This window comes from Oryza sativa, chromosome 12, assembly GCF_034140825.1.
Source record: "Oryza sativa Japonica Group chromosome 12, ASM3414082v1".
NCBI classification, from domain to species: Eukaryota; Viridiplantae; Streptophyta; class Magnoliopsida; order Poales; family Poaceae; genus Oryza; species Oryza sativa.
In genome coordinates, this window is record NC_089046.1 from 20,158,094 (window position 1) to 20,180,634 (window position 22,541).

Here is a 22,541-nt window from a genome sequence, read left to right on the forward strand (position 1 = left end):
ACGGGCAAGTAGGCAAAACATGAATATGGCAGATTATTTCAACAAACATTAGGCATAGGCTTCACAAAGCTCTATTGAGAGATTATAGGGTATGTTACCATATCTGTAATTGTATATAACTTCACTTTCATTCAAATCTTGAGAAAAAAATAGAGCAAATCATCATTGCCTTTTAATATCCCATTTAGAGTAATATTAAGTACAAAGATAGTCATGGAGGTCAATTGATAGGTTTTCTAATCATTTTATAGTACATATTGTCGGTAAGAAGTGTCACAGCATTGTCACTTAAATTTGATATAGAAAAACAGAGTAAACAAAAAAGAACTCCTGACTTTGGTTTTGTTCCTCTTGTCCATTAATTTAGAAAGGAAAAAACTAATATCAAACAAAATAGGAAGATGAGATAATAATCAGTGCAGCAAGTTCTATTGTCAGTTATTTGTTCTTGTCTGACAACTAAGCAGTGATACCCCGCTATATTTAAAGACATGCATTTAGTCATGGCATTCAAGGAAAACTGAAGCTAAGTGGCAATTCAAACATTTCCAAAGATTGTGTATAAAATAATACATCTTGAACTGCAATGCAGCTGCTTAGCACAGTATAACATGAGAAAGCAGAGCCACAAGGTTGATAGATAACCAAAAATCAACTTCAAGAAACTCCTGGAATTTTGACAAACTTGAGCACCTTTTATGGTAGTAGCCAATCCTTTTTACGTGGACAAAACAAAAGGAGTCATCAGATTTGATATTCACATTTATAATCAGATTACACTTATTTCTCTCAAAAAAAAAAGATTCCACTGTCTATTAACAACCATTTCACATACCAATTAGAGTAGAAGGCAAACTGGAAAGAAAGATAAATATTAGCAATTTTTATCCTTTTAACACAGAAACACAACTGTAATGTAGATCCAAATCTGGTAATTTGATTTTGCATTAGTCAATGAGGATGATAATTTTAACAGAGTTAGCTTGATACAAAGACATGACTCAGGAAAAAAGTAAGTTGCATCTCCTAGGCAAGGTGGTGGGTGCTCAACCTCATGGCACACAAATGACACAACCTCAAACCAACCTGAAATCTAAAGTGGACGTGAACCTTCAAATTTTACATTGCACTTGCTGCTACATAGAGGGCACCTAAAAACTCCAAAGCTCTGTCCTGACCACAGTGCTACCATGATAGAAATTAGTTGGTAATGTCAGCATGTTGTCAGCTAGTTCTAAAATACATATTGTGGGCAGTTTTCTCCACATATATTCAATCAATCTAGCCTCACTGGCTCACAGCTCAAAAGTGTATTAGTTTGCCCGCCACAGCTTGTGTGGCTCCTAGCAGTCACTTCCTTTTATGTAATTAACACATAACAGATGAAGCTTCAGTCTACAAAAACTGGGAGATTTTCTTTTCAAGGAAGCATATAGTTGATTCACTTTCTGCTGATCTCATCCGACTACTGTACCAAAATGCAGAATCCCTCATAACACTGGTGAATCCTGGTAGATATTTGGGTAGGCCATAAAATAACTACTTGGATGCAAAATCGTATCATTAGAGCTAGCAATTTGAGATTATGCTTGAGAAAGTGGCAAGCAATCAGAGCCAGGGGTAATATGGATGAAAAATCCTATCGTTAGAGGTAGTAATTTGAGATAGTGGCTGAGATGGTTGGCAAGCAGTCAGAACCAGGGATACCATGCATGGCAAGTAACTGACAACAGAGGAGAGGTTGTTACTCACATGAGAAAATAACTAAAAGCGCCGAGCGCTGATAACCGGCATTGACCTCAAGCGCTTGAGGTGTTGTTGCCGGAGGCACGGCTTCGGACGATGTCTTGGGGATCGAGGCACGGCTTCACTGCCTCGATCACTAAGCCGGGGCGCCATGAAGAGGAGTAAGCCTACCATCAAAGCTCACGGATGAATGCAAGGAACCAACCAGGCCCTACCTTTTGCTTTACGGGCGATCTGTAGGTGACGTCAAGCCTGATTCCTATATGAAGGTGACGACGAATGCAGAAGACACATCGATAGAAAAACACGCATAAGCTGAGGACACTCACACATTGCACAAGAATGCTGAGAACATCATGCGCATGGAGAAATTTACCTAGCCATCTTCATAGGAACCAAAGAGTGAAATGGATAATGCTTGTAGCACTCTGAACACTTCACACACTGAAAAGGAGAAAAGAACTGAAGAAAGGGGAAAAGGAGAGAAGGGCATTCGGTGGCATTGATGGGTTCCAGAGCACTATGGGGAAACGGAGAAACTGTTGTTGATTTCCCATTGGGCGCGCAAAACACATAGGGTAAATCCACCCAATGGGCAACGGCAATTACTGGCTGATCGGTGGGACCATACCAATAGGGGAGCCCAAATGTCAGTGGTAACGCTCTTTATCAAATACATAGTGGCTCCAACAGCTCGGACGGTGGGGCAAGGAGTATGCGGGTAAACAAGCACATCGCTATGTGTGCTCCCGGTCCATAGAGAACATATTATTTTCTTGCCCACTTATTCTCTATGCACCCTGGACCAGGCCCATCGAACCAAATAAGAAGGCACCAAAGCAGCTTTTTACAGGCACGAGGGGCCGGCATAGCAGCCGTTCTTTACAGGCCCGCGCCTATACCCATCAAAGAAAGGTTGATTGAGAAGAATTAGGCCCACTCGTCAGCCACGGGATCAAGCGGCACAGAGCAGTCGATTGCCGTCGTAAAAAGTTTTGTGTTGGTCCACACCCCAGTGACCCGAAGGAGAAACCGGACGACGTGGATAGTAGCGGGAGCGAACACGCCATGCCGAAGTCGCGTGAAACGCTCTGGTGAGAGCAGATCCACCCTATCTTTAATTACCCCGATTGGACTCTCTGTACTCTCTTTTATCAATGAATTCAGGTGGGAAAGCTCTCCCTCCCGGTGAATTTTTTTTTTTAAAAAAAAACGTGGATGCATGCTGAATTGGTGAAGCGCACGGCTATTATTTGGGCCATGGTAAAGAATATAAATCATGGTCTCAAATCCCAAGAGATTGTACCAAAATCAGCAGGAAAAAAAACTGTACAACACCTTTGCTGGTTAGAGAAATGTGCATGATCTGTACCAATATATAACACACAAGTTGGACAATATCACTGAATAACGTGTAATGCAATGTAAATGACTGAGCTGCATCATCCCAGAAATCATGATCTATCAGGCTTTTGTTTACAGTTAACAGCCTGAAAAAAGGTCATAGGAGAAATTGTAACAGTAAGCACAAAATGCACACCATAACAGAAAGAAATACAGAAGGAGATCAAAATATTGGGAAATAAGATATTCTACTTTCGAACGGTGTTCTAAAATGTAGGTACACTTTTTCCTTGTATATGGCCTAGTACACTCCCTTTCTAGACCAGTTCTCAGAACACAAGCTAAAGTTGCAACTTGCAAGTCCTTTGAGTAACTGCTTGGTAGATCGAACAAATCATCAATTATCGCATTCATTCCCGACCTTTTTCAGTAATCAATCATAACCGTATAAAGTGAACAAAATAATGCTTAGGCATTAGACAGTAGTAGAGTACTAGATGTCACAAATCACCATATATTCGTAAGTACTTTGGGATGAGTGGTATAGTCGTATATATAATTGACTTACATGCTAAGGGCCGCAAGGTCAACACAAATGAAGAATTTATCACATCTTCCACTGCATCAATCAAGAGATTACAATGGTAAACACTCCCAACACACAAAGGACAGTATCAAGATTTAAACATTTACTTAATAATCTTTAAGTGAGGAAAATGATACCTCAGGAACTTGGTTCGATGATGTCTTGGCAGCCAATCTGCAGGTTGACGAAAAAACAAGAGTCAAAATTGGGATCAAAGCTACTTCAGTTTGCACTAATCTCCCTCGCAAAAAAAAAAGTTTGCACTAATCTGGTATCAAATAGTCCAAAACTCCAGAGGTGTAGTAAAGCTTCGGCCTGTTTGGTTGGAGGGAGTTGGTGATGGGGAATGGGAGTTTATCATATCTGGAAGTTTAAATCTGTAGTTTGGTTGAAAGATTTGGGAATTCGAGGGGGTTTGGGATGGGAAATTAAGAGGTCCAATTCCCACCAATCTCTTACCTGGGAGAGGCTTGTTAATTCGTGAGACTTGGAGGGAATTCGATGTGAGGATGGGGACTAAAAATGTAACTCCCATAACCAATCCCACCATCAACTCCCTCCTTGAAACTCTTATTCCTCTTCCCCCAATCCCACCATCAACTCCTTCCTTGAAACTCCCATTTCTCTTCCCGCCTTCGTCTTTAGGAAATGGAGATAATAAGTCCAAACCTATCTCTAAGTTTTGGCTTTTGGAATATTCCAAGAATCTGAATAAATGATTTTGGACAAACAGAGTATTATCTTAAATGGATAAAAAGGTAAACTTAATCATTGCCTTTAACTTTGAAGGGTCCCGCGTCCACTCAAATCATACCGATACCGTGTGTTCGCTACCTCCTTTTCCCAACCCCTCCCCCTCGTTTTCCACACGCACGCTTTTCAAACTGCTAAACGGTGTGTTTTTTACAAAAATTTTATATACGAAAGTTGCTTAAAAAAATCAAATTAATTTATTTTTTTTAAAAAAATAGCTAATACTTAATTAATCACGCGCTAATGGATCACTTCCGATTTCGGCGCCTACTTATTCTCAGTTGGCAACCACCACTACTAGCGAACACACCATGTTTGAACACCATGTTTGAGGAGTAGTGGCGCCGGCTGCTCTGCTCCTCGGTTGCTTGCTTCGTTCGCCGACTCCTCCACCTCCTCCTCGCCGTCTTGAACCTTTTCTGATTTGGATATTCGTGAATCTCCATCCCTCTCTCGCGCGGTCGGTGCGCCACGAGGGATTTTCCCTTTTAAAAAGGCTCGATGTGGGACCCACCTGGCAGGGAGGCACTGGAGGCGTTTAATAGCCTTGTGGGGGGCCATCTGTCAGAAGGAGGGCGGCTGTGTAAAAGGACAAGAGTCTATATAGGTCCTAGATTTTCTTTCTTTTTTTTCTAAAAAGGTACCTGCTGTTTGGACTTTGTTAAAATTCTAAATGAGGGTTGTTTTTATTTATAAATTATATTTCTTCTTAACTCTTATAATTATTTTCTATTTTAATATTTTATTTTATTTGTTAATTAATCTCCTTACGTATTCTAGATGGTCTCTTTTTTAATAGTATTTATTTTTTATTACGAATTTTAGTTATTTATAAATTGTATTTCTCGTTGAATTTTTATTTTGCTTTTTCTAATTTTAGATTTTTTTAAATTTTAATTAACCTCGTATTATATTCTATATGGAATAAAAGCATAGAACAAGAAAAAATGTTGGAATGAAAAAATGTTGGAATGGGTTATTGTAAAATGATGCAACATTTTTCTAAGAAAAGGTAGGAACAAAAATTGTTTCACATAAATACAGTCGCATAAAAGAAAAAAAAACAAAAGGCGGGTGTATTGGACTTCTAAACCAAAAAGAATGCGAAAGTCATGAGTTTGCATTTAATTTTCTGAAGACCGTGTTATGTTTATTCTTTTTTAGAATTTGGATGCTTTATATAGCCTTTTTCTTGAAGAGATCTTATTATTTTCCAAATAATGTTAAAGGCCCATATGAATTTAGGGGGTTGTCATAGGAATTTTAGTGATTGTTTGTTTGCATGCTTCAATTTATCAAACACGTATCTATAAGGTGTAGCATGCCATAATTTATATTGCTAAGAAATACATACTCACAAATTAGATAAACTTTAATAATGCTTTTTTACAATGATAAATCATAAATGGGAACACTAAACATGCTAAAAGTGTGGGATCGAATAAAGCACCAGTTTAACGTAGTCAGATCTGCTTTACTAGGTCAAATCTGCTTTCAACCATTTGATGTTATCTAAAACATCCATCATAAAATCCTCGAAATTTGTAGTCGTAGACTCGGATTATTGGATACGATCAGTGGAGATTTAGGCAAGATATCAACAAAGCTAAAATTAATAAAACACTGTAAATTACCGTGACTAACTAGAGGACAAAATTGCACTGTGAAAAAATACTAAAGAAGATGGAAAAGGTATACTAATAAATACTTCCTCCGTTTCATAATATAAATCATTCTAATATTTTTTATATTCATATTGATGTTAATAAATTTAGATATAAATATAAATGTGAGAAATGATAGAATGACTTATATTGTGAAACGGAGGGAGTAAACAAAAAGGGGGAAAAAATGCTATACACATTGCCACGCACGCATCACAATTCACAAGCCAAGTACTAGTGCTTCAAGCAACCAGCTTGAGGTGGTACGCTGCTATGGCGGCCGCCGCCGCCGCCGCCTATGCTGCTCCACCGTCGCCGGCACGCGGGGTCGACCGCCCTGCCGCCGCACCACCAGGCGGCGCAGGTGCAGCAGCAGATGGCCGGGCCCCTGCCGAGCGCCACCACGCACGCCAGCACGAGCACCATCGCCACCGCCACCGCCCAGCTCCGGCCGCGGCCACCGCTCGCGTGATCTCTGCCCCCGTGCCCCACGTTCGCCGCCGCCGCCGCGGGCCGCTCGTCGGCGTCATCAGCGGCCGCGCGAAGCAGCACTGCAACACCCGGCGCCGCCGCTGATGACACCGCTCCGGCTCCTTCGTCCCCGCCGCCGCCTCTTCTGCCGGCGCGGCGGTGGCCGCCGCCGAGGTGGAGCGCGGCGGAGAGCCCGGCGCGGAGGCGGGCCCTCTTGGACCCCTTGTTGTTGTTCTTATCCCTCTTCTTGATGGACTCGGTCTTGGCCAGCGACGCCCTCGGCGCCAGCGACAGCGCCATCGGCGACCTCGGCAAGCTAACCACCCGCCTCAGCCCCCTCCCACCGCCACCTCCGCCGCCCATCGAAGACTTCCGGCGAAGAAGCCGCATATCCGATTCCGAATCTCCTCCACCGCGGGCGCTGCTCTCTGCTGCTCGCCCCGGCCGCCGCGTCCTCCTTTATACTGCAGCAGAAGCTAGCTCGGGGTGGTGGTGTTCAAGAATGGAAGACGCGTGAGGGCGGCGGAGCGCGAGTGTCCGTACCGTACGTGTGGCCCGTTGGGATTTGGGAAGCTTCCCGGCGAGACGACGCGGCGCGCAGGGGTGTCCGCGCTGGCGAGCGATATGCGAGTCCGCGTCGCGCGCGCGGCTCACGAAGCGGGCCGTCTCGTCTCGTCTGTACGTGTGGGCTGCAACCTGCCACGTGGTAGCCCACGTGTCTCCTGCTAGATGGTCTCAGGCCTGGTCTGTAGATGGGCTTAAGCCGCTTCGGCCTGGCCTGAAGAGAAAATGAAGGCCCGCAAAATGGATTACTTCCTCCATTTCACCATTTTAGTTTTGACTTTAGTTTTTTTTTAGGGTTTTGACTTCGGTTCACCAAGTATATAAAAAAATAATATTTATAACTGCAAATTAGTTTTATTAAACTGACATTGAATATAATTTTATAGTTTTTATTTTATGTTGAAAATATTGCTATATTTTTCTGTAAACTTAATCATAGTTTGACTTAGAAAAACCCAAAACAAGTTATAATATAAAATAGAGGTAGTAGATTAGATGATGTACAATTTTTTTCTCTTTTCATCAGATGTAGTACTCCACTAGTCAACTTCCAATCTTTCCGATCGTAAATATTTAATGTTTACACCCTCCGGTCATACTGAGGTTTAGAGAAAATTCAATTAAAATTTTAAAATTTAACCATTGATTTTATAAGATCTTGTGTGAATCTACTCGTACTATTTTAATTATTTTAAAACTAAGTATTTGAGAAAAAAATATTAATGGTTACAAAAGTTTGACCAAAACTCACCTAAATGTGAAATATTATGATCGCAGGGAGTAGAACTACATCTGATAAACCTTTTAAACTTCCAATGGAGTGCTTTTTTTAAAAAAAAATGATAGGCATAGGTTTTCCTTAAAAATTACTCCCTCCGTCCCATAATATAAGAGATTTTGAGTTTTGGCTTGCAACGTTTGACCACTCGTCTTATTCAAAATTTTTTGAAATTATTATTTATTTTATTTGTGACTTACTTTATTATCTACAGTACTTTAAGCACAACTTTTTGTTTTTTATATTTGCAAAAAAAATTTGAATAAGACGAGTGGTCAAACGTTGCAAACAAAAACTTAAAATCCTTTATATTGTGGGACGGAGGGAGTACCATCATAAAACCATAATCTTACTATTTTACAAACAAACTTATTGTAATATAAAGTTAATATAAACTTTTATAAGTTTGATCCAATGTTGTACCTAAATGTTAAATATTTATTTATGACCAAGCAAGTAGTAGTTTTTTATGAGACAAATGTCAAACATTTAAGACGGGAAGAAGCAATTATTCTTTTTACATAAAAATGATTAAGAAACACATAACAGCCTTTTGCTGTACCTGGGTCCAGTGACAGGCCATAGCCCAGTCATCAAATCAGTGCATCACTTGCGCTGGATTTGCAGCTAATACCTAATTTTTTTTAAAAAAAATAAAACATGATTAAGCTGCATCAATTTCTTTTCAGCGAGAAAGCTGGCTTTACATGGCCTACCGACAGGAACAGCATACAGCACATCACAACCAAACAACATATCACTATCTTTCTCCCCATAACACACACTCACTCATCAAATCATCACCGATTCATGCAAATGTGTGTGCATCACCATCTGCAAACAGAAGGCGAAAACGAAACCAAGAGTTGAGTTGGCCCCCACAAAGAGGTCTACATGCCACCCAACATGCAATCTCTCCAAGTTTTTGTGTATAGTTAAATGCTAGTAGCTAATGAGTGAGGATGAAGGTTGTAACAACAGAATCCAAGAGTTGATGAAGACTTACCTTTCATGTCCGTTGTGGTGGCCCTGTCGACAGAATCTGTTGTTGATCAGCATTACACCTGATGACTGATGGGCATGTATGAATGTATGGCCTGCAATGTTAAAATATCAGTTAAGTAGTAGAATGCTAATTCTGTATGACCCAAACAGGCAAGAATGCAATGGCATGTATTTTAGAAAGAACTGTTGAGGGCCTGCACCAAAAATAAAATGTCGAGTGAAATGTAGATGCTGGTTATTCAGCTGTGCAATTTCTTTTATTGGATCTAAGTTACATAACCTGTGCTAGTACCATCACCTAGCTCATTTATGCACAGATATTATGAGTACAACATGGGAAGATAATGAAAAAAAGAGTACAACAGTACATGTACCCTATAAAGAATAAAATTAGTGATAACCTAGAAAACCAAATGAAATCCGAATCCATTACTTTCAACTTTCACTAGAAGCAAACTCATTCCCATGAAAAGTTTTTTTAAAAAAAGGAAATAGTAAAAATAAGTTTTCACTTTCACTAGAAGCAACCAAAGGACGTGAATATAGAAAGGCTGCAGGCACATCATCCTTGGTTCAGGAGCACATGGTGTGGCACCAAGTTCCAATCAAGCAGGTTAGATCCTCAAAGCAGTTTTAATCTTTTTGCCAAGATCACCAAGCTATCTTCTTAAGCTAACTTCAACAAAAAAGAATATCACAATCCTAGCTAATAATCTACCTCCCAAATCCCCTCAAGATGTAGCAATCCTAGCAATCAGTTGTCCTTCACCTTTCACTCAACTGCGTTCTCCTGTTCCAAATCACCCATCACCTGATCAACATCACCCCCCTCCCTCTAATTTGCCTTAATGGGCGTTTACGAGTCATTTCGGACTACTTTTCTTCTTCTTAATAGAATGATGTGCATCTCTCCTGCGTGTTCGAGAAAAAAAGAGAGTAAATTTCACTTTGAACCATCTTTATTAGCCAAAGTTTCACAATGAACTAGGGGTAAGCTAATCTTTTCACTTAACACCACATATGCTTACTATTCTTTGCACTTTGGACCGGGGCTAGATAACTTGAGCTGCCATGCTGGCAAGAACAATGTGGGTTGGCTCCGAATTTTGTCTATTTGCTGCCATAAACTATGAGAACCAATATGAGGGCTTCCACCACCATCGAAGTTCTTGCCACCAAATATGAAAACACAAAATTATTTTTTTAACACACTATTGTAAAATACCGAAATGCAAGAACAAATCATTGCACTGATCGTTTATCTAGCACGATGCAATACCCAATTGCTGCCATACCGATCTTTTATGTCGCCCGATACTCCATCGGCTGCTGCTTTGTAGCTTGGCTAAAGCAAGAATAAAGCCCCAAATTGTGAACCTTAGTCCAAAGTGCAACAATGGTAATTATATGTGGTGTTATGTGGAAAGTTAGGTTTACTTCTAGTCCATTGTGAAACTTTGGTTAATAAAGGTGGTCCAAAGTAAACTTTACTTAAAAAATAATTTATCAACTTAAACAAAGGAGACATCCCTCCCCATATCCTTGCCTATCTCTCTAATGATTGTCACTAAGTATTTTCTCAGTTTCTCACTCCCATGTCACGAGCAGTCATGGCCAATTTGTGCTGGCTGGATTTTGCTTAGCCACTCCGCAAAAGAATTTCCACAACCACCACACCACTATGCCCTTTCTCCCGTTCATGTCAGGCCGGCCGGCCCCCACACCTCGCACCACCCTACTCTCCTCTCCTCTCCTACACACCCCATCCTGACACCCCCAATATTCCCTGTCTACCAAGCTGTCCTTGCCTGTGCCTGCTTGCGTTCGCTGTCCTCCTCCTCCTCCTCCTCCTCCCTGCAGGATCAATGACTGCAGGCCAGGACACCACCAACCACGACACCATTCACATATAACCATAAGGAGCTCAAGGGCTGAGGGGTCGTTTTTCTTGGACACTGAAAGCACAAGCAGAGAGGGAGAGGGAGAGAGAGGGAAGAAGAAGGTGAGGGAGCTGGGCAATGGCGACTTCCTTTCAGGGGACGACGACCAAGTGCATGGCGTGCGACAAGACGGTGTACCTGGTCGACAAGCTCACCGCCGACAACAGGGTCTACCACAAGGCCTGCTTCCGGTGCCACCATTGCAAGGGCACCCTCAAGGTATGCATCAGTGGTTGGGGACCTGGGGATCAGGGGGGTTTCTTGATACTGCCCAGCCTGCACATTTTATGCTCAGTGAAAGAGTTGTTTTCTGTGAGCTTTCTCTTGAGTTTTTTCTTTTATGAGGAATGGTAAAAGAAGTGAAGTGGCATAAGAAACTTACCAGAATATGCATCGTGATGATGCTTCCGCTGCAGCTCGCGAACTACAACTCGTTTGAAGGAGTGCTCTACTGCAGGCCTCACTTTGATCAGCTGTTCAAGAGGACTGGAAGTTTAGACAAGAGCTTTGAAGGTACTGAAGTCACTCACCTCCCTGGTTCATTCCTGTGAAATTACAGAATGATTCTGTGGTTCTTGAGCCTGACTAGTATTTATCCTCACCTGCAATGGTTCAGGAACTCCAAAGGTTGTCAAGCCAGAAAAAACAGTTGAGAATGAGGTATGGAATCTCTAAAAATATATCCAGAGTAGACTTGTTCATATTTCCTGGAATACTAGTGAGTTCGTTTTTTTCAAATCAGACCACAAAGTTACATATAAGCACTATAAGCACTTGTACACACTGATCAAATAGATAACAAATCCCCCTCTCAAAACTGCAAAGATCTAATCAGGAATGAAGCTTAGTTCATAGACACAATCTGAAGTATAGACAGCTCAATATATATCAAATACTAATGAGTAAACACTAATCCATTCAAAACGTTAAGTATAAGAAATGGATCTGACCAGGTAGGAACTATTTCAATAAAAGGTGACAACTATGCACCAAAAAAAAAATGCGACTTGAAAACATTGAGAAGTAGAATATTGACAAAAGTTGGTGCCCTTACACTCAGTACTGTATGGTTTCATATAATGTATTTGGCATCGTTCATCTCCTTCTTTGTCATCAACTACCACATTGGGTGTTGCTTATCATGATTGTATTTTTGGCAGAATGCTATTAAAGTCTCGAGCGCATTTGCTGGCACGAGAGAGAAATGCGTGGGATGCAACAAGACAGTCTATCCAATTGAAAGGGTACTATTTTGTACTCTAATCAACTCTCTCATTTATTTTTTGGGAGTTTCCTTTACTTGACCAGCTGTAGACTGTATCTGGCTTCATGTTCATGAAGACAACATTTGCTGAATATGCAAGTTGGACCCTCAATTATTGATCTTTTTTTCTTTACTTGAAGATAAGAAAAGGAGCTGCAGACTCTTGATTTTGAATGGGTAAACAGTACTGATCCCAATATTCTTACCAACTCTGCAGGTTACTGTCAATAACACCATGTATCACAAAAGCTGCTTCAAGTGCTGTCATGGAGGATGCACCATTAGCCCCTCAAATTACATCGCACACGAAGGGAAGCTCTATTGCAAGCACCACCATATTCAGTTGATCAAAGAGAAGGGGAACTTCAGCCAACTTGAGAATGACCATGAGAAGGCATCACAATCTGGATCTGTAGAGGATGAAGATTCAGAATATTAGTCCTTTGAGAAATTTCCAGAGATAAATAATGATCTTCTTGCTTTTGCTCCAGAGCACCATGTCTTTCTTTGCGCGGTCTTTACAGTTTTTTCCCAATGAAGGTCATGTGCATTCAGAGAACAATAATATTATTTGGCTTGTATCCGCTTGTAAAACCTTGTTATATTGGAGTCAGAATGTCTACCTGGTTTGAACCTTTACTTGTGAGATGCTTGCGTGCATACAAGCAAGAAAAAGTAGGTTATTGTTTCATCTATCGAATAGATGATATTTGTCCAAACAAGTAGCATAAGAAAAGTCACAGGTTTGGTCATATGATAAAAAAACAACTTTGAACAACCTAAACCTTTAGCAAGGAAAAAGATTGACTAGCTGGCAACTCAAAAGGAAATGGCACAGAAGAGCAGATCTGAGCCAATTTAATTAATCAGTACGGAAAAAGACCGTACAACAAGCTTTAAATGTAGTGAACATAATTTTTGTGCACTGAAGGTAGAGTAAAGATTTCAAGTAGTAGGGAAGTAAGTAATATAAACGGTTTATAGTATTGAAAAATCATCAATGCAGATGCAGTACTCAAGACTTTCATCTTCTTATATTTAGTTTAAGTTAACAAGATACAATTCCAGGGTATTTGTCTTCGTCAGTTGGATGATGATATTTTTCAAGTCGTCCGACTAATCGTCGTCCTAGTTGGTACTGAGGAGACCACGCTCGACTTTCCGATTTTAAAACATTGGTTTAAGATGTCCAAGTGTATGATATAGCAGCGCATCACTATAAAGTGTTGTTTATCAGGCTACATCAGAATCTTTTCCTTTTTCTATTTCACTATTTAAGTTCCATTTGTGTCGTAGGGAACACTAAAAAAGGGAATAATGGATGCATAAAGTGAGTTCACCTCACTAAATCAAGCATGGGCTTGCTCTGTTCATCAGGTCCAATTAACTTATTTGCTTACCAGAATATGATTGCCAGCCTGAGATCACAAACTTTGGGTCCATTCAGACACCCTGATGTGGGTGAACCAGTCCCAAGAAAAAAAAAATGTATAGTATTATTAAGAGTAAATTTCATAAAACCCCACCTATTATGGTCCAAGTTGCACAAAATCACATGAATTTTGGTCTGTGACATATAACCCTAGGTTTTATGGTCCTAAAGTTTCACAAAACCACATTATTGATCATTTTGACTTCAATTTACCACACTTTTAAGTTCTACGATCACATGTCAAATTTATGAGGATTTTATTCATCAAATAAATGTTACATCCACTTTTTTCAATTTTGATATAGGAGTATATCAAAATGGTTAACAGTGTAGTTTTGTGAAAGTTTAGTACCATAATACCCAGGGTTATGTGCCACGTGCCAAAACCCCTGTGGTTTTATGCAACTTGAGCCATAATAGGTGGGGTTTTATGAAATTTACTCTATTATTAAAGTGGTATTAATTTTCTAGAGGATCATGAATCATGACAGTCACCTCCCAGCTGCTTGGATTCGCAGTCACCCAGCTTGATTATGCTGACACCCTCACTAGCTGTCCTTTGACCAACTAGCATGACAATTTTCTACCAGTCGGACATTATTATATGCTTGCTTGTACAGAGGACAGCAGAGAATGAATGGAAGGGCCTTTGATTGGATGGACCACACATGTAAGTTAGCATATAAAGAGAAGAATAATGAAGAGATGGTAAGGAACATGCCATAGGCAGTACAAAAGTGAAGTATTTTGTGCGTCTGGGAGACTGGGACAATCAATACTAAGAATGGACAGAAAATGAATTATGCAGCGAAATGTTGTGGCATATATTGATGCGAAATATCAGTGAAAAAGATGTGTTAAAACTTTAAATATAGATGCAGCATTACATGGAAGGCATTGCAACCATTTTATTATAGTAAATTCTAATAGAACACATTCTTAACATAGTACATTGACACAGCGCATAGCATCATACTGTCTTTCAAGCCTAGCGGTAAGAAACAAAAACAGCAGTAACATAAAATAGAAAAAGGACACAGGGTAACTTACCCTTTATTTATATTGCGGATCATATGCAGGCTAAACAATAGAAATCTGTATATGTACTCAAGCTGTTCTAGCTATATATTTTCGTGTTGTTGTTTAAAGTTAGAAGTTGACAGGCAAAGTTTATAATTTCTGCTGGCAATATGACTGTACCACTTTTTAGGAGAGAAAAAGGAAATCACTAAAGGCATTAGGCAGTAGTCTTAGTTTGCTCACCTAATTTGTTCTGGTAGCACCCGTAAACAACTGTTCTTCAGGTTTTCGTTAGTCCACCAACTTGGACTACACAAAATAACTAGCGATAATAAGATTTGCACCTGGAGAAGAATGATCAAAGGCACATTAGTATTGCAAAACATGACAGTTATATTAACAAAGTATACATGAAATGGTAGCGTAGGCATATGGAAATTACTGTTACCCTAAGATTAAAAACAATGCAAGTTACAAGGGACCATGAGTTACAGATTTGAACAACGCAGAAAATCTAACAACAATATAGCAGGTTAGCTTAATGACACAAACCTCAAAAATGCTTCCAGTGCAGCTACAATGAGAAAAGAAAAATGTATTTACAGAGAGGTTGCATCTAAGAATACTATGTTGCCTCGAAATACAGAAATGCCGAATAAACAATAGATTATGGCTGAAATCAACTGCCTTCAATAAGCATATGTAAAGGGTAATACGGCCGAATATTATAATATAAAATATAACTTAAATCAGCCTCAAGAAAATGTGCTTAGTGAAGTGAAGTTCTTAAACAGCATAACAAAAGGAGAAGGAGGCAACTTAGATACTGTCATGAGACAGGTAAGTAACAACATACAAACCTCCTAACAGGATGGAAAAGTTGTATAAGGACATAGCATTCGTCTTTCAAAGCTCATAACCACATAACACCCCCCATGAAGAAGTAACAACTCTGATTTATTGGGAATTCAATGTTTAAAAAAATGTACAAAGGTATTCTAGCAACAATTACATGCTAGAAGGGACCATGATATCGTTAAGTATAACGATATAGGGTATTCTAGCAACAAGTACATGCCAGAAATGACCCATATTTTGTCTGTTGTCAGAAAGAATTACAACAATCGGAGGCGACATGCCTCACACCAACTATTAAATTTTTCCTAACAACACTGTACAAAGGGTTCCCAGCAGCAACTACAAGCCAGGAGGACCCAAGTTTAGTGCAAAGCATCAAGAATACAACCATCGGAGGAGACATGCTTTAGATCTATAATTGAATTACTCCCACTGAACCCGAACCCAAAGGTTCCATCATCATATAGCCAAATTCTTCCCTCCACATTCCTCATATCATCTAAGGGAGCTGACAGATGATGATCGACAACATCATAACTGGAATTGATGCACAAGATCCGAGAGATAGCTCTGTTCTCAGTTGCTGCATGATCGGAATCCACGCCTTGAATATGTTCACGTCTAATATAATGATCCAGCTCCTTCTCAGAGAATGGTTGTTCAAGAAATGTTGTATTTGTAGTCCAAAAGATAGGGGTGAACCCTGAGTTTTGACCCCTTGTATCACTAACTTGTCGACAAGTGATACCTCCAATGTCATCATAGGTGACAAGGTAAAATTCAAGAGTCCTACTCTCACTTATTCCCTGTTTTGTGAAAAAAAAAAGGTTAACATCAGTTTGTGTGCATGGGAAAATCATACTTTAGTAACTAAACACAGTATTTGAAAAGCAACTGGATGGCATAAATCATATAATTAAGTCATAATAGCAATTTAATTGGGGGGAAAATATGTCAAGGCTTGACAGTCTGAATGCAAATGAATAGCATTCCATAAAATAGAAATGCTAAAATGTAATGCTTGCTTGTGCAGAAAATCAATGAAGAAACCATAAATATGTAATTGTACTAGTTTTCAGATTTCACACTAAAGATCACAATTTATAAACCAAAACCAGCATTCCTCAAGATTATACACAGTTACAGGCACTGCCAGTTCCTTACAGCTAAGCAGCTTTCATAGTGGTTTAATACAACTCAGTGGATGATAACATTATCCAAATTGGACAGAGTCAAACTTTATAATATGCCTTCTTTCATTAACAGAACAAACCCAGGATGGAAAGATGGAAGTTCATGGGGATTAGAGATAAAAATTCAAGCTAGAAAAGGCTAACAACTGGGAGGCTGGGACTAGTTGTAATTTGTGAAAAGGATTTCATACCCAGAATGACTTAGGGGTTGCTAGATGGGACTTCTCCATGTTTCTGAACTATAATACAGTATAAGTATTGAATTCCAGAAGGACTACTAGTAAGGAAATTTTAAGTATAAAGTAATTACTACCATAGTACAGGCAGTAGTACCCCTCCAGAAGGTCTCTTCTTAACAGCAATGAACTCCAAATGTGTACCCCTTACTAGTACATGGTAAGGTAAGTGCATGGTAAGAAAGTCAAAAACAGACATTGAGGCAAATGTTTTGTACAGGTGAAATTTCAATCTGATTGGGCAAGCTAAATTTCCACACAATTTATTAATAGTTACTGGCAATTTTAAGTTTCGAACACTGCATGCGATTCCCACTTCACACCGACAGGTCATGTAGCCCAATGCATGAGCTAGTAAGAAAACCCATCCAGTAAGCTGCATAATGGCCATGATTCCCTTAGTATGCAACCGCAGTCTAGCGATCAACTATTCATAAATCATAATTGGTTTCCAGCAATATGAACTACAGATCCACACAAATGAGAAAATCATAATGCATGAAAATATAAAGGTTGCACCACAATATCCATGAAATATGTAACATCTTAATTACCTTTTGATCTTTCAAGCTATGCCATTAAAAGGGGGCAAAGGTACACAAAAATGAGCATATGCCACCCAAGCAATTTGTGCAATATCTTCATTTAGCGGCAATTTTGCCACGAGAAACCAAATTAGCTGCAGAAGCTACTCCGCAGGAACTCCATGATGGCGAGTAGTGGTAGTAGTATATCATGACAATAAACCATTCCAATGAAAACGCTAGCGCTCCGACCATATGCAACAACAAAGGAGTAAGCTCTGTGTGCAAGGGAAGCACCTTCCACAGCCCCTGGAGAGGCCGCGCCTCCGTCGGCTCGGCATCCGCAATCCTCACGAAGTGCTCGGCCTCCATTGCACGGCCTCTTCTCCTCCCCTGCTTACTCCTCCTCTTCCTCCCCGCCCCGGGGCTCCTCCGGTTAGCGAAATGCATGTACATCACCTCCGGCGGGGAGCCTCCCTCCATTGCGGCCTCGTCGTCGTCGTCCCCGGACGACGCCGCTGCGGCCTCCACCACAATGTGGTTGTTCCCGACGAAATTGACGCTTACCGGCACGTCCCCCATGGCGGCCACCGTCTCGCCGGTCTCGTCGATGGAGAGGGTCACGAAGGGGGACTTGGCGACGGCGAGGCCGCGCGCGGAGGGCGCGAGGAGCGACGCGGCGAGGGTTCCGCCCGGGGCCCACTCGAACGCGGCGAGGGAAGACGAGCTCGAGGTCGAGCGGTAGCCGGAGCCGGAGAAGGAGGAGGAGGGGAGGCGGCGCCAGAGGCCGAGCAGGCGGCGGAGGCGGTGAAGGGAGCGGAGGAGGCGCGCGGCAGAGGCGGGGAGGAGCGGCCGCGGCGGGGGCAGCCCGAGGCGGAGAGCGAGCGCGAGCGGGAGCGACGGGGACGACGCGGCAGCCGCCAGCCTCCGGCACGCGCACGCCGCCGCCGCCGCGTCCGTCGGCGCCAGCAGCGCCAGGATCGCCAGCAGCGCGTCCTCGGGAAGGTCCTCCAGCACCGTCCCCGCCACCGCCACCGGAGGCAAGGCCTCCATCACCCCGCAACGGAGAGAGAGGGATCTACCAGCTTAGCTATCAACGGATCGAAATCCGGTGGAACGGTCGTCGTCGTCGGCGGCGGCGGCGGCGGCGGCGAGCGGCGGAGAATTGAAACGGAGGAGGTGGATGGGGGGATGGAGTAGTCGTATCGGAGAAGGAGGTGGGGAATATTCGGTGGAATACTCCGGGTGGGGATTCCCGCGGTGTGGACAAGCAGTTTCGTGGGGGCCAATGGAGAGGAAAAACGTCACCGACATGTGGGGCCAGGGTTTGGGTCGGTTCGGTGGGTCCCACAGGCGGTGGGACATGTTGGACGACGGGGGTGGGCGATTGCGTGGGCGTAGTTTTTCTCTTTTATTTTTTTTAGCTCTCTGGACCGGAGGAGGAGGGAGAGGAGAAGAGAAAGTGTGGGGCCCAGGGGGCCATGTGACGGTGACGGTGGACCGTGGACGGCGTTGTGCGTGACGTGGCGCCGGGATGTGCACATGACGTGGTGCTTTTAATTTATTTTTCTCAGGGTCAAATTTACAATTCCTATTAAAGTTAAATTAAAATAGCATATTATCTGTGCGTTGTAACGGGATTTTAATCCATAAAAATAATTTATTATCATTATTTTTTATTCATCATCTCTTAATTTTTTATATACTTTTAACTAACATATGCGTCCCTATTTTTTCATCATATCATTTTTCCTTCTCACAAAAATATAAATGGTGGTGAAGGTGGTTGACACGTGGATCCTTTTACCCCATATACTCCCTATGTTCTTTCTTCACTGGAAAGAGTAAGAAGTTGGTGGTATGGAAATTGCAGACCGCAGACCCTTCACTACTCCTTTATAGATAGTAGTAGTAAGTGAAATGATTATCAATTATGGTTGCACGAAGAAAAAGAGAGAAATAAGGTTGCATATATATGATTACCAATATATGTACGTACAACAAATATATGCTGTAAAATTTTACTCCCTCATGACGAAAATATTTGATAATTTAGACCGTGTGAATGGTTTACTTCTAATTGTTTTACATACTATGCATACAAATTTTCCGTACACACCAACTAATAAATGTAACAAAAAAAATTAAAAAATTTGGACATATACTTCCAATAGTATTACACCAACGTCTGAAATCTTATATTCAAATTCATTATGTTTTAGTTGTAACAAAAAAGACAAAATTGTGACAGATTTTTACCCAAAAAACTGTTAGTTTTTCACTTTTTTTTGTTACGACTAAAATATAATAAATTTAAATATAAGACTGCATATATGTGTAATACTATTATAGGTAAATGTCCAATATTTTGTAAAATTTTTCGTGATATTTTTCTAATTGGTGTGTACGGGAAGATTACGTGGATTGGATATATGATATGTGATACTTTGATCGGCGGGAGTATTGTGGGCTTGTGGCAGTCCGAGAGATTTCATATTCGTGACATCTAACAATCGGTGCCCTTCCTTCGATCAGAACGATGTGGTTCCTGCTAACTAAAATTCGAGCAAGAGAATAAGCTTTATTTTTTATGTTCACGTTTTTAGAGGAAGACCCTTGAGACCTTGATTCACCCAAGTAGAGACAGGTTTTTTTTTCCCCGACCGAAAGAAACCACATTACTCTTTTATGTTCAATAATCTGTTGCAACACAGTGGCACTTTGCTAGTAAACCAATTATGTTCTGAAACACCATAATCATGCTGAATTTTGGAAAATAAAAAAAAGGCAACACCAACAAAAAAAGGAAAAAGGTTTTCACTTTCAAAAGTATACCAAAATTTGGTATACCTTATACTGAACATACTCCTACAAAGTTTAGCATCACCAAAAATCAACAAGATTTGTTTCGGCAACAAATTGAACATGTTGGGTATTTCAAGGGAGTACAAAATAAAAAAAATGGTTGAATATTTTTTAAAAAAGAAAAAACTTTGCAGATTCCATACGAAACCGACGTTTTTATTGTTTTAAATTAAGCTCGATATAGAAAACTGTTCAAACTATGTTTAGCTGACACTTAAGGCTGTGATCTTTCCCCAGTTTTTCCAACTCACCTATTGTCACGCCCGGAAATTCACTAGTAATTTCCGAACTTATTTGTGCATAAAATCCTCGTCCAGGAATCAGCCGAGGTACACAAACTGACAATTTAATATACAGATTCATCAAATTAACTAAAACGATAAATACTTACTTAAGAGGCACTAAGTCCTCACCAAGAAGAAAACTGCAGCGGAAAATAAAATCTAGCGAAGCTCCGGCTCCACTCCCATAGGCAGCTCAACTGGGGTATAAACCAAACGTCTTCTCCTTCTGGATCCTTTTTCTTCAACTGAGGTTGATTGATTATTGCAAGGTGAGCATATGACATACTCAGCAAGCCACACAGCAAATATGCAAGTGCACAAGGATACCAAAGGATGGCGTAATATAGGCTCATTTGCAAAAGCAGCATTTAGCAAAACATTTAAGAGAAGTAAAACAGTGGAGTAATTAATCAGAAATTTTAATCAACACTGAACAGCACACCCATGCTGCACAGGCCCAACCATTCTGAACAACCATACCCGGCTGAACAGATCTAACTCCAAACCAGGAGCTAAGCAAATTATTACCCAGTATAACATCCATAGTTATGGTGAGAGGTGTGGGACTAATCACGAAAAACATTGCTCAACTCGCCCATAACCGCGGGCACGGCTATTCGAATAGTTTTACTCTGGCCAGAGGTGTACCACTGTACCCACAAGACACAGCCTCAACATCATGTCTACCATGCGTCGCGATACTGGAAAGTACCCGAATAGAGGCTGTGACAATACCCTCTGCATAACACAACTCACCACAGTGCACCATTCCTGGATCATAATCACCCCCTTATAAAACAAGGCATGGACTCCCCAGCGACCCCCGTGGGCTTATCTCCGCCACTTCTCAGTCTGGTGCTCCGCAATGAATCATGTTATACAAAAGGTAAAGCCGTTGCCCACGCTGGCTTGTGGTTGGCACGATTAATGTTTCACAATAGTAGCTCGCGAACCGGTCCTTAATTGTCATGAGCACGACTCTCAAAACCATGTGCTCACAACCCACCATTATCAAGTTTTAGTTGGCAAGTAATTAATTAACCAATCACGATTGACCATCGTGAGCTACCATTAAACCATCATTAAATAATAATGAATCATAAGTTATCCCAATAGTGTGCTAATGTTTCTAAGCATGGCTAAGCAATCACATCTAATATCTAGTTGAACCAATATATATAAAGCTCAACTAGTCCAATTATAATCACCCAAGGTATCAAGGAATAAAGTAATCGAGAACAAAAGGGCCATAACAAAGAATAAGTTAATTCCACCCAATGACATTCGAAAATAAATGCACAGTTGAAATAAATAGAGAATTTAAATATAGGATCAACATGCTCAAAGGGTTGTTTGGGATCTGTGTGACTTGCCTTGCAATAATCGGTCTTCAATTAATCTTCTTGAATACTTCCGGCGCACTCGCGAACCTTCGCAACGACTGAAACGACAAGCTATCACGCAAAACGAGGAAAAAGACTAATAAAAACCAAATAAACAATACATAAAAAGTAAACAAACATGTAGATCATATTTTTAGATGAATTATGAGACTTGAACGGCCTCATTCTGACTTCAAATGAATTAATTAAGAATTTTACAAGATTAAATCTAATTAAAGCCCATTTAAAAATAATTAAATAAATTTAATTCAATTTATGGACAATTTTAATATGTAGATCTTTATTTTATACAACTTTTGCAACTTGAACCACATTAAACTGAGTTAAGATGAATTAGTTATGAATTTTTAAAGATTAAATCGGATTAAAACCTTTATATGGATTTTAATTGAATTATGACGCAATAATGAATTATTTTTGAAAAGGAAAAGAAGGATTATTGCGTCAGCGGCTAGGGTTTCGGTGGACCGGGCGCACGGGCGACGGTTCACGGGAACGGACGGCCGAGATCAACCCTATCCAAAACGGACGGCTGAGATCGATCGGTCCACGACCGGCTCACGGGAGAAGGGACGATGACGCCAGCGATGACGTCACCGACAGCGGCGGCG

The 22,541-nt window shown here is 40.8% G+C and overlaps 3 protein-coding genes and 1 non-coding gene across 4 annotated transcripts; 1 reads left to right on the forward strand and 3 right to left on the reverse strand.

Moving 5' to 3' along the window:
- Positions 1–6,217: 6,217 nt before the first annotated feature.
- On the reverse strand, positions 6,218–6,997 carry LOC136351107 (uncharacterized). The gene has a single exon (XM_066306246.1). It carries the CDS (start codon positions 6,952–6,954, stop codon positions 6,328–6,330), a length of 627 nt encoding a protein of 208 aa, XP_066162343.1. The 5' UTR covers positions 6,955–6,997; the 3' UTR covers positions 6,218–6,327.
- A 1,570-nt stretch (positions 6,998–8,567) lies between these two features.
- On the reverse strand, positions 8,568–12,005 carry LOC9269766 (uncharacterized). Its single transcript, XR_003239972.2, has 3 exons — positions 11,234–12,005; positions 8,913–11,127; positions 8,568–8,740 (listed from the first exon to the last, which is right to left on the reverse strand). It is a non-coding gene; the product is annotated as an uncharacterized protein (transcript).
- LOC4352321 (LIM domain-containing protein WLIM1) lies at positions 10,925–12,754 on the forward strand. The gene is made up of 5 exons (XM_015764969.3): positions 10,925–11,070; positions 11,268–11,364; positions 11,468–11,511; positions 12,012–12,095; positions 12,333–12,754. The coding sequence occupies exons 1-5, from the start codon at positions 10,930–10,932 to the stop codon at positions 12,552–12,554; spliced, it is 588 nt and encodes a 195-aa protein (XP_015620455.1). The 5' UTR covers positions 10,925–10,929; the 3' UTR covers positions 12,555–12,754.
- A 2,749-nt stretch (positions 12,755–15,503) lies between these two features.
- LOC4352322 (F-box protein At3g12350) lies at positions 15,504–18,585 on the reverse strand. Its single transcript, XM_015764967.2, has 2 exons — positions 17,676–18,585; positions 15,504–16,231 (listed from the first exon to the last, which is right to left on the reverse strand). Exons 1-2 carry the CDS (start codon positions 18,429–18,431, stop codon positions 15,788–15,790), a joined length of 1,200 nt encoding a protein of 399 aa, XP_015620453.1. The 5' UTR covers positions 18,432–18,585; the 3' UTR covers positions 15,504–15,787.
- Between the last annotated feature and the right edge of the window lie 3,956 nt (positions 18,586–22,541).

Coding starts and splice junctions, on each gene's coding strand:
- LOC136351107 (XM_066306246.1), bottom strand. CDS start 6,954: ATGCGGCTTCTTCGCCGGAAGTCTTCGATGGGCGGCGGAGGTGGCGGT.
- LOC4352321 (XM_015764969.3), top strand. CDS start 10,930: ATGGCGACTTCCTTTCAGGGGACGACGACCAAGTGCATGGCGTGCGAC. Junction 11,512..12,011: donor AAAAAACAGTTGAGAATGAG/GTATGGAATCTC, acceptor TATTTTTGGCAG/AATGCTATTAAAGTCTCGAG. Junction 12,096..12,332: donor CAGTCTATCCAATTGAAAGG/GTACTATTTTGT, acceptor CCAACTCTGCAG/GTTACTGTCAATAACACCAT.
- LOC4352322 (XM_015764967.2), bottom strand. CDS start 18,431: ATGGAGGCCTTGCCTCCGGTGGCGGTGGCGGGGACGGTGCTGGAGGAC. Junction 16,232..17,675: donor CTCTCCAGGGGCTGTGGAAG/GTGCTTCCCTTG, acceptor TTCACAAAACAG/GGAATAAGTGAGAGTAGGAC.